Source organism: Vipera ursinii, assembly GCF_947247035.1.
Source record: "Vipera ursinii genome assembly, chromosome: 2".
In the NCBI taxonomy this organism is placed as follows: domain Eukaryota; kingdom Metazoa; phylum Chordata; class Lepidosauria; order Squamata; family Viperidae; genus Vipera; species Vipera ursinii.
In genome coordinates, this window is record NC_139513.1 from 192,951,739 (window position 1) to 192,964,039 (window position 12,301).

General features: G+C 45.7%; 1 protein-coding gene across 2 annotated transcripts in view; it reads right to left on the bottom strand.

Moving 5' to 3' along the window:
• Positions 1–5,634, bottom strand: part of EPHA1 (EPH receptor A1) — a 77,530-nt gene extending 71,896 nt beyond the window's left edge. For both annotated transcript variants that reach the window (XM_083352839.1, XM_083352838.1), the window contains exon 1: positions 5,389–5,634. In XM_083352839.1, coding sequence (XP_083208965.1) covers positions 5,389–5,485 — 97 coding nt within the window. In that variant the 5' untranslated portion in view covers positions 5,486–5,634. The remainder of the gene's footprint in view (positions 1–5,388) is intronic.
• Positions 5,635–12,301: the final 6,667 nt, after the last annotated feature.

Below are 12,301 nucleotides of genomic sequence, written 5' to 3' on the forward strand. Positions count from 1 at the left end.
CTGATTTATTAGATTTCATAATCTAACATCTTTCAAAATCGAGGCAGTTCCAGGGATTCGTGCATCATAAATCTTAGTAATTAAAAAAAGAAACCAACAACCACCTGTTTAGATTTTGCATTCTAAAAATGAACACTGTGTTGCTATTTATTTCATTTTAAGCTAGCAAAAAGCATGAAAAGGGACAAGAGTGCCAGTTAATTAGTACAGGTTCAGGAAACTAAACTAAAAGCAGACTTGATCAGCTAGTAGGCTGTAAGGAAAAAAAAATGCTCCTATAAGTCAAAGAAAGTCTGTACACTCATAGATGTTTTTGTCTTAAATCTAGGCAACAAATAACTGAATTGTTTGTTCTGCTACACAGGTAAAAAAAATTGAGTATGAATCAAACTTAAATCCAAGAAGCTTCCTGGTGTTTAAGAGAGTTTCAAACTTAGAACATAGTCCTTGCTTTCCTTCTGCTCCCTTCTGACCTTGAGTGATGGAATTCTCACGTTCAATTTCGGGACTCTGCATATTCTGCATACCCAAAATCAAACCAATCCATCTATAAATAGCAGAGAGTTTGCAAAGTTGAATTTGGGATTAATATAAAACATACTTTAAACATTGTAATAGGGACCACCCTTCTACACCCTTCTATTCCATGGAATAGCTGCATCTAAAAAACATACAAATAGGTCTTTGCAACTTCAGGTGACTTTTCTCAGGACTCATCTTTATATTCCATGCTGTATTGGTCATGGGGAAAGAGAAGCCCATACTGTTGGGCTTAACTTCTTAGTTCTTACTCCATCTTCTATTTTCCTCTTTAAATCAACTCTGCTCTAGTTTCTTTCTTCTACACCCAGCATTCTCCTCTCCTCTTCCTGGCACCAACAAGGGGTAGGAGAGACATCTCCCCTCCCCTTTACTCCACAGAAACAATATAATGTTTGAGCTGCTGTCACAGTCCAATTATTAAGGAAATTAAGGAAGGAATGGGACAGATCAGGAGTTGGAATGAGAACATGGAAAGACGAAAGAAAGACTCAGTGGTTCATGGTGAGTTTCAATTAACTTTTAAAATTCTTTATTTACTGTATGTATTCAAACCCCAAATATTCTAGGTTTTTTACAAGTCTACCAATGATGATAAAAATAATCCGTTAATGTTTTTCCACATTTCCAACATAAATTTGGAATATCTTTATACATTCTAGAAAATCTTAAAATCAATCTTATGCTAAGCATTAGAACTATGTAGTACAGTACTATGCACCCAGTTTTTTAAAAAGTGCTTTGGAGTGCATGAGGTTGCATATGCAGTGCTTTAAGTAACTGTTCAAGCAACTGCATCTATTCCTGGGATTGTGAGGCAGCAGGGATCTCTTTAAAGCAGTTGTATCAGTGTACCATCCCAGGAAAAAAATGCAGTTGCTTTAATTTATGCCCTTGTGTGGCCTGAAACATTTTAAAAATTAACAGTAACAGCATAAAGGCATTATTATATTATTTGTACATGCTCTCATTTTTGCTTTTACTTCCCTGCTTCCTCATTCCTCTCTAAGACCCACTTTTCCATCAGGAATTTCAGTCATGAAATATTTCCACAAGTGAGTGAAGGCTTTAAAATGAGAACATGCTGTGAAGGCATGACAGAAGTATTAATTCCCTCCAGTCTCTCAGCTGCTGTCATGTCTCTCTGAAGACTATCTTATCTTCCTATTGTGAAAACCAAAGGTAATCATAATTTTTTTAAAAGGTTGGAACATCTATACATCAATGACATGTCATAGATAATAAAGAGGCATCCTAAGCACTAACCAATATTATCTCACCAAGGATCTCCAACAGACTTCTCAGTGTTACATGTTACTATGGATCCTTCTGTGTAGCTATACCAGAGTCTGCCCTATGCTTGATTGTTAAGATGACAATATAGGTCCTTCTAGTTAAAGATATATTAGAAAAACTTAATTACCTTGGGAAACTTTATTTTCTTAAGTAATTCAGACTGGACATCATCAACCAATGAATGTGAAAAAATCTTTTCATTGCATGGGACTCCTTCATATGTTGGGTAGCATACAAATTTAATAAAAAATACACACAGGGAGTCACTAACTGTACTGAAATAATGCTAATAACATTTTCAAGTAGCATTTCTAAAGAATAAAAATGACTAAAATGTTAGTTATAAATCCCAAATCTGAAAAAAAATCTTATGTTGGAATACAATACTTAAATTCAGCCTCTTAACTATAGCAATTCATGTGGATACAAGTTTGGATTGCAGCCCTACTGTACAAATTCTTGTAACTGGATATGAATGCTAGGAATGAAACTAAAACTTAAATTATGCAATACCTATGCTAAGAATGTGAAAGAAATTCATCCTGGATTCCCTCCAAGTGAAACAATGCATTCTGTGAAATAATATATCAAGGCACAAATAGACACATAAATTCAGAGTTTGCTAATGCCTATATTTCTTGGCTTAAAATTTATAGATAAAAATGTCTCTTATAGAAAGCTGCATTCAAAAATGCTCACAAATATGATCCATTAGGGAAAGGTAGACACAAGAATACTTTGAGAGCTCTTTTCTAATTGTACAATGAGTAAAACCTCAGGATAAGAGACGAATGACTGAATACACACTGATTGGATAAAGATTGCTCTGGACAGATGGAGGTGGCAGAAGAGAATAGTAGCAAATCTGCTTTGAAATGATTAATTGATGCAAGTTATTTTCTTAAAAGTAGAATATCTAGTTCCTTCCATTTTTGTGCTATGAAATTTAAAACCAAAGAATGGATACTAGAGAGAGGGAAGTATGCAACTTGGCAGGAAGAATTGGGGGTCTGGCCCTATGTCCCTTTACTCGCACAGTACCTCTTTAGATGTGAGCAAGGGAACTCAATTCCTTAAGTCCTGAGCAGGTAACACCCTTACCAAAGTGTCTGCAGGTAAGCTGGTATGCAGGTGCCAAGAGAGAACATCAGGTCAAATTATATAATTTTCTTAATTATGGCCAGATGAGGAGTTTCAGGACAATTACCCTTTAATTTGAGAGAAATAAAAGGTCATATTGTGAACTCATGATTTGTCAGTGTCATCAATACGCTAAGTTCTGCAAGGAGAAAGTGTCATCTAATCAGAAGTTGAGACTACATAAAAAGGCATTATAATGGAAAAGATTTTCCTGGAATATGAGACATTATTGAAAGGACTAGAATTTTAAACTCTGTTGTTTTTAAAAAAATATAACTTATGAACCTTGAATCTGCTTGTGGCATATGTTCATTCACTTCAGACATTTATAACTGGCTGCTATATTTAAACCTAGAGGAGATCAACCCTGACTGCTCTTTAGAAGGCCAGATCCTGAAGCTAAAACTCAAATACTTTGGCCACCTAATGAGAAGGAAGGAGTCACTGGAGAAGAGCCTAATGCTGGGAAAGATTGAGGGCAATAGAAGAAGGGGACGACAGAGAATGAGGTGGCTGGATGGAGTCATTGAAGCAGTAGGCGTAAGCTTAGATGGACTCCAGAAGTTGGTAGAGGATAGGAAGGCCTGGAGGAACATTGTCCATAGGGTCGCAATGGGTCGGACACGACTTTGCAACTAACAACAACAATATTTAAACCTAGGATTCTACCCCAGGTCATTGTTGGTCTTTCAATAATTGGAGGTTAAAGGCCATTCCTGTCCATTCTGTTGTTTACCTAAAGTTACAGTGTCAAGCTCAACCAAGCACATAAACTACTTAAACCAAAGTATTCTAAGTAAAATTATTCTAATCAGGCATGGTGATTAATGGAATTGGTTACTAGTAAGATGTTGCAGGTTGCTTTTCTAGTTATCATGTGTGAAATCTCTGAACCAATACAATATTTAACTTTATTATGGGAGTCACTACATTAGGTCTGAGCTGGTTTATGCAGCTAGGGAGCAAACAAATAGAAGGACTCTCTTAAAAAAATTTCAGTATGTTAAGTCATCCATGAGCTATCATTACAGAAATGCAAAAAGCATCACAATTCATTTGCAGTAGTCCATTTGCAAGACATGCGTGTTTTCCATCCCAGTTTGCAGCCATTAGCTCTGTTTTTAACACAGAAAATGTAAAGTCAGGTGCTCGTAAGTAAGGGTAAGAAGCTAGGTAGAAAGGGATTCTGCAATAATTTAGAACACAGGTGTCCTATCTTGGCAACTTTGAGACTTGCAGACATCAACTCCCAGAATTCCCCAGACAGCATGGCTGTTTAGCCTGGGAGTGGAAATCCACATGTCTTAAACTTACCAAGGTTGGACACCCCTGAGTTTGAAGCAGCCTTGGGGTTTGGTGACCAGAGTTATTTGAAGTTTGGGTATTGGACTGTATATCCATTGCAAAGAAGGAATTTACTCATGTTCTACAACAACGAAGGTATTTTTAACTTCTGCTAACACTATGTATTATTAGTAATTTCTTTTTGCAGGAGCTAATTCAGACAAGCCTAATTTCACTTCTATTAATTATAGATAATGTGTCCAGAGAGTCTTATGGATACCATTACAAAAATTACATGCCTGCTGTACTGTATCAGGAGAGGGGGTGGAGGTGTGCAATTGGGAACCAACCCCCAACAGAGAAATTACGAGTTACAGCCCAACCATGCCTGCTAAAGACAAGCCGAAAATACCCGATTCCTGTTTCTATTAAGATGTTAATGTAATGAACTTTATAAAGTTCATTTGACTCATCGCATTATTGCTTGCTTACCAGGAGATTTTAGTTACCAAATAATCTCATTAAAAAAAATCCTTTGAAAACAACCTTATGATCCGGAAACCAACCCAAGCTTCCCTGAAATCCAGAGCTCCAGGGCTACTATGTGCCACCTGCAAAGATTTTCCAGCTATTGGAAGTGCCAGGGCCCACTTTCATCCTGCTTTTCAGCAGGGTAGTTAGCCTCACAGTGAGCAAAGATGGAGCGTGAAGTAATTTCTTGTCAGGCTCCTCATTGTCTTCCAAAGCTAGGGCTGTTTCATACATCGAGAGAGCAGCAAATCCAGGCTGATCATTGGATGCTGCAAGTGATCCCAAGCTGCCAAAAAGCAAACCTTAAGTAAGTAAAGTTTGGCAGATTCAGGCTTTGTGGAAAAAATATCTGAGGACAACGTTTCCCAATTCCCGAGCCCTCCTTCCCAAACTTTAACATTTGTGCAAGCTGTCACTTTGTATGTTTTTTCAAGGTAACAGGTCCTCCTTGCAAATTAGGTTTTAGGTCCTTTTGTTTGGCATTTTCAGCTTTCTGAGTCTAAAACTTCCCTCTTGCAACGTTCCAAGAATGTTGTGCAGCCCCCCCCCCCAATTTTGAAACCTGGTTATCTTTCCCTTCTCCCCAGCTGCCCTTACCTTCTTTAGCAGGTATCCCTTGCAGAAAGGAAACAGAGACCAGAAACAGCAGCTCCAAAGACAGAGCAGCTTTTCTGCCAAGGAATCTCAGCTCCATTTCCCGTGGAGGCAATCCTGCACCCAGACCCTGGCTCTGAGGCTCAGTGCCGTCACTCGACAGGTCTCTCAGCTTGGTGGCCACAGGCCTGAGACATTGAGGCGCTCGCCGGGTGCCCTTGATGTGAGACTTTCACCAGAACCAAAGGACTGAGGGAGATTCCTGCATTGCAAAAGCTACCTGCCTGGCCCTGACTTATGATGAAAGAGTACGGCAGAGAAGTGGTGAAACCAGTTCTCTCCCAATCAACTGCTTGCTACTAGCTTTAAAGGGGTTGGGCCAGCTACAAGCAGATAGGCTCACCTTAAAGGTAGTTGCCACTTTTCCTGGGAAGTTCCTCCCCATCCCACCTCCGCACTCTGTCAGGCTCCATGGATGGCTCCACAGGGCCACCTAGTGGGCTCATGGTGACAATTTTTCAGACCTATGCCCAATGGGCTTTCCTCCTCACAACAGGGTAGTGTGAAACATAGTAGGGTAGATGACTATGGAGATTCTCAATCATCCAGATCATGGTTGTCCCAAAGGTGTTTTCCAAAAGGCAACTGGACTTTCTTGGCTTTTTCCTTGAAAAGATTTCACTTCTCATCCAAGAGGTTTCTTCATTCAGTTCAGAAGCTTCTTGGATGAGAAGTGAAAAAGTTTCAAGGAAGAAACCCCAAGAAAATCCAGTTGCCTTTGGAAATGCAACGTTGGCACATAGCAGGATAGAATACAGAAAATCTTGGCCTTCATGCAGAGAAACATGCTTACCTGCATTCATATGTCTAGGTAACGTATTCAAAAGGTCTGCTCCTTTTTTAATAGAAATTCAAATATTCCAAACGATGCTTTTGAGTAATAGTTAAGCATCAGTCTAGAAACCAGAAGACACCCGGTTTTAGACCTGCCTTAAGCACAAAGCCAGCTGGATGACTTTGGGCCTGTCATTTTCTCTTAGCCCCAGGAAGGAGGCAGTAGAAAGCCACTTCTGAAAATGTTGCCAAGAAAACTGGAGGGATTAGTTCAGGAAGTCACCAGGAGTCAAGCCTGATTCAAAGTCTCAAATCAGGATTGATCTATCATGCCAGATTTTTAGCAACAATCTCCAAAAGGTTTGCCTTTCTCTTCTTGAGATGTTTTGGGGTTTCTCAGTGCAGCCTATGAATCCTTGGATTTCCTGGCGCACAGACTCATCCAAAGAATAAGCTAGCTTGATCCTGCTTAACACTTTTTTTAAAAGAATAGTCAAAGTTAGGAGTTGACACCTACTAACTTCCCTAACAGAAATAACAGTGTTAAATAGAACAGTATTTAAGCTGTTCCTCAAATTCTTCAGTCTCTTTGGAAGGATGACATGAAGAAAAGACAGGGATATTCACGGAGGGATCAGAGAAGTCAAGATAGTGAACACAACCAATTGACGAAAGTCCCTTTTAAACATGCATCATGTGTATATTAAAGATGTGGGCTTTCAACTGCATGGTTATAACCGCCATCTTCCCCCTTTTTTGATCCTCCTTTTGGGTGCCCCACATGAGCTCCTGCAATTTGTCAACAACTCAGGGATATCTGCCTCCAGCAAAACTACCAAAGTTCATCAGAAAAGCTAACCCATCCTATTGTGTAGTGGGTCCGACGCAAGAGGGACGCCAGCCGGTGTGTGAGTTCAGCTCTTTATTGGAAGGGGAAGTGAACTGAGGAATGAGGGCTACCTGACCTCCTTATATACCTGGCCAGGTAAGCTAACAGCCAATGGGGTTGGCCCTAGGTTTCCCACCAAAACTGTCCAGGCCAACGCCCCCTGAGGGCTGTTGCTATGCAGATGCCTGCATACATAACACCCCTCCCCCCTTAGAGAAGACCCACATAACAACAACAACATGCAACTACTATAACTATGAGTATATATATAAAAAAAACCAGTGGTGTCCTTGTGTGAGGATCACTTGCACACATAGTCCGACAGGTAGGCTGGTGTCCTGTGTGGACGGGTGGATCGTCTGGGTGTGCTTGGCCCCTGGACTTGGACCGTGGGTTCCTGAGGCCTTTGTGCAGGGCTGCAAGGAGCCGGCATCAGGAAGTCCTCCTCCTCTGGTCCCTGCCCTGTGACGTCCTCAGCTGGGTTGACCCCTCCTGGAGTGTGGTCCTCCTGTTGATCGTGTGCGTTGAGTTCAGGGACGTGTGTGACGCGCTCAGGGGCATGTGTGACATGCTCAGGGACTCTTCCTCTGAGCTGATCGATGTGTCGCCTTATGCGTCTGTCCCCCTCCACCCTTACAATGTACGAAAGGGGTCCTGTTTTCCCGACCACTGTCCCCGGAACCCAAGGATGTCCAGCCCCATAGTTCCTTGCCCAGACCAGGTCCCCCAGGTTGAGGACCCTGTGTGTGGATGATGATGGCAATGGTGATGGTAGTGATGCTGGTGGTGATGGTGATGATGGTGATGATGGTGATGTTGCCCTACCGGTTTCGGCTGCTACCCGGTCTGGGTGTAGGCGGTCCAGCTTGGTGATGAGGCGCCGTCCCCATCGCAGTTCTGCTGGGCTCTTGCCGGTAGCCACGCATGGTGTTGTGTGTTGGGCTAGTAAAAATTTGGCCAGTCTGTGGTGCCAGTCCCCGCTGATGATGCGCCGGAGTGCGTCTTTGGTCGTCCTTACCATCCGTTCGGCCTGCCCGTTGGTAGATGGATGGAAAGGTGCAGAGGTGGCGTGCCTAATCCTGTTCGCCTTCAAGAACGCCTGGAAATCCGCAGCAGTAAACTGAGGCCCATTATCAGACACAATTACATCGGGGCCTGTGTGTGGCAAAGAGAGCTCTGAGCACCTGGATTGTCCTCCCCGAGGTCATGTTGGGGACAGGGACTACCTCTAACCACTTGGAGTGACTGTCCACTACTACTAAAAATAGTTGACCCTGGAATGGCCCCGCATAGTCAATGTGAATGCGGGACCATGGTGTGTGTGTGGCCTCCCACCGGTGTACTGGTGCATGTGGCACTTCTGGCCTGGATCTCTGGCACGTATAACAGGCCTTGACCCGATCCTCAATCTCCTTGTCCAACCCGGGCCACCAGAGGTAGCTCCTAGCCAGTGCCTTCATCCTGACCACCCCCGGGTGCCCTTCGTGTAAGGAGTCCAATACCCTGGCGCGTAGTGCTGGTGGAATGATGACCCTGCTACCCCAAAGGAGGCACCCTTTGTGTGTGGAGATTTCATCGCATCTAATGAAATAGGCCTGAAACTCTGGTCCCGGGGATTTGTCCTGCTACCCTGTGCAAACCCATGAGTGCACCCTGCCCATGATGTTGTCTGTGGCTGTGTGGCTGGCAATGTCCTTGGCAAGAACTGGGCACTCGGGTAGTTCCTGCAGGGCTAGGATCTGTGTGGCTGGTGCTGGGTCTGGATCGTGTGTGTCTAGGGGGAGCCTACTTAGACCGTCTGCGTGGCCCATCTCCTTCCCTGGCTTGTGTACCAGCTTGCAATTGTATGCTGCAAGGAAGATGGACCACCGGAGCATCCTGGGGACAGAATCTGGGGGGTTTGCCTGTCTGTGGTGAACAGGCCCAGGAGTGGTTTGTGGTCCGTGAAGACAGTGAACTCCCTGCCATATAAGTAATCGTGGAATTTCTTGATTCCTGCTACGATTGCCAGGGCTTCTTTGTCTATTTGGGCGTAGTTTCTTTCTGCTCCAGACAGTGTCCTAGAATAGTATGCTATGGGGACTTGTGCCCCGTTGGGCTCAAGGTGGCTTAGGACAGCGCCCACACCATAAGGGGATGCATCGCAGGCGATACAAATGGGCTTGGACTCGATGAAATGGGTTACTGTGGACTTGTCCGACAGCAATGCCTTCAGGGCCTTGAAGCTCTGATCATGGGTGGCTGTCCAGGCCCATGTTGCCTGTTTGTCTAGCAGCCTGTGGAGCGGTTCAGCGATGGCTGCCTTGTGTGGGAGGAATGTATGGTAGAAATTCAGCAGACCCAGGAATGCCTGAAGCTCTGCTTTGTTCTTGGGTGTGGGTGCTAGTTTGATGGCCCTCACCTTGGATTCTGTGGGGTGGATTCCCTTGGCGTCTACTCTGAACCCCAAAAATTCTGTGAAAGGAACGCCTATGCTGCATTTTTCCTTTTTGAGTTTGAGGCCAGCTGTGCACAGCCTTGCCAGCACTTCCCTAAGCCTCCCTGCCAGTTCCTCTGCTGATGCTCCTGCGATCAGGATGTCATCAAAATAGGGGCAGACTCCTGGAATGCCCTTGAGTGTCTTTTCCATAACCTCCTGGAAAATGCCGGGAGCAACGCTGACTCCAAACTGCAGCCTGTTCACCCGGAACGCCCCCCTATGGGTTACTATGGTTTGGATGTCAGCTGTTTCCCTAGTGAGTTGCTGGTACGCCTGTGCAAGATCGAGCCTTGCAAAAATGGCGCCACCTTGGAGGGAAGCGAGAACGTGGCTGACTGCGGGAACCGGGTAAGCGTGCGGGTTTAGGGCGCGGTTCACCGAGCACTTATAGTCAGCGCAGATCCTTATTTCCCCGTTGGATTTGAGGGGGGTCATGATGGGGGTTTCCCACTCCCCTCCATCTACAGGCTCTAAGATTCCCTGGGCCACCAACTTGTCTAGTTCGCGCTCGATTTTGTGTTTGAGCGCTAACGGGACTCGCCGCGGCCGGACCCTAACGGGGGAGACGTTCGAGTTAAGCTTGAACGATATGGGGGCCCCGGTGTACTTGCCTAATGACCCGTCGAAGACGTTGGCAAACTCCCGGCAAACGGCCTCAACGGAGTCCCCCTGGATCCGATGGATCCCGGATACTGAGATTCCCAGGGCCTCAAACCAGTCCAGCCCGACCAGGCTGGTTCTGCGGCCCTCTACCACTAAAACATCCAGGTGCCCTTCGCAACCCTTAAACCCCACTGAAATGGTGGCCTCCCCCTTCACCTTGACCGGTGAATTCTGAAAATCGGTCAGGGTTAATTTAGTAGGCCGTAATTTAATCCGTTGCTTGCTCCGGCTAATTATGTGGTTAAGGGTCTCGTCCGAAATAATCGAGACCGCTGATCCGGAGTCAAGCTCCATGCTGCAAGGGACACCTTGCAAACCGATTGTTAATCTAATTTTGGGTTTGAGCAGCCGGCGGCTACCCGTATGGTTAATGGCCAGCCGGCTCTCGACATAGCCAATTTTTGTTTTGGTGGGGGCCCTAGTACCTTCGAATGGTGGTTCCTCCGGCTGCAGCTCGTGGATCTCCTCTCGGGGGCGGCGGCTACGGCAGACGGCGGCTATGTGGCCTGTTTTGTTGCAGGCCCGGCACGTGGCGGACCGGAACTTGCAGAGGCTGCGCATGTGGTTCCCACCACACCCTGTGCACCTCTGGGGAATGGCAGTGTTGCTGGGAGGCCTGGGCCTGTCTGGGCGTCTGGCTCACTGGTCGGGGGTTGACTTCCGCTGGAGGAGGTTGATGCTCAGGTCGTCCTCCTCTGTGGCCCCTTGCCGGTGGACGCTGGTTGCCTGGTTGCCGGGCCGGGTTCCCTGGCAGGCTTGGACGGCCCCGCAGGCCGCTTCGTGGGCTAGGATGGCGTCCTCGGCTTCCTGGAGAGAGACCTCCTCTCTTTCGAACAGGCGCTCCTGCAACCGCCTGTCGTGTAGGCCGCAAATCAGCCGGTCCCGTAGTTGCTCCTCCAAATTTGTGAACCTGCAAGCGACGGCAGCTTCCCGTAGGGCGGCGAGGAAGTCGGCGCCGGTCTCGTCGGGGCGCTGGTCCCTTTTCTCAAATTGTGACCGTGCGGCCACCTTGGAGCGCCGGGGCCTGAAATGTGCATTGAGCCTGGCCACGAGGTCTCGGTACGCGACGGTGTTGATGGCCTCCTGGGGGAACAGGTTCGCGGCGACTTCCAGCAGCACTGGTCCCCCAAGGCAGAGCAGGGCGGCCGCCTTTGCACCGTCCTCCGATATCTGATTGAACCGCATGTACAGTTCAACGTGAGCCAGGTAACGGGTCCAGGTTTCGGGGCGGTGGGTCTCGAATTCGCGGGGTTGTCAGGCTCTAGCCATGGCGGCAGTTGGTCGTGGATGTGGCGCTTGACGTTGCCGGTTCGGCTGGCGGTCGTGAGGAGAAGAAGGAAAAATGCCTTTCCCTTCAGCTCGCGGAGCGTTTCCCCAGTGACTTCAGCTCTTGGTCGGCAGCAATCCCACCTTCGTTGCCACTATTGTGTAGTGGGTCCGACGCAAGAGAGACGCCAGCCGGTGTGTGAGTTCAGCTCTTTATTGGAAGGGGAAGTGAACTGAGGAATGAGGGCTACCTGGCCTCCTTATATACCTGGCCAGGTAAGCTAACAGCCAATGGGGTTGGCCCTAGGTTTCCCGCCAAAACTGTCCAGGCCAACGCCCCCTGAGGGCTGTTGCTATGCAGATGCCTGCATACATAACACATCCAAGTGAGGACATGCTCACAGTAACCTGAAATAGATTAAGAGCTCTTCAGAAGTTACATAAAATATTTGATGAAGTCTGTAGTATATTATCTAGCACTGGAAAAATACTAGTTAATCAAGCCTTTTTTCATCTCTCACTATGCTATTCTGAATACCAGGTTTTGGTTAATGCTAATATTACATTATAAAACCTTTGAAGTAAAAATATTTATTTATTTGTTTATTATTGGGATTTATATGCCGCCCTATGTCCCGAAGGATTCAGGGCGGCTAACAACAATAACATACAATAATACAGAAGTTAAAAGAAAAATTAAATTAATGGCCCTGTAGAATAAATTAAAATTAAAATAAGTTAAAAATTAAAGTTAAAAATTAAAAACATAATTAAAATCCCTGTCA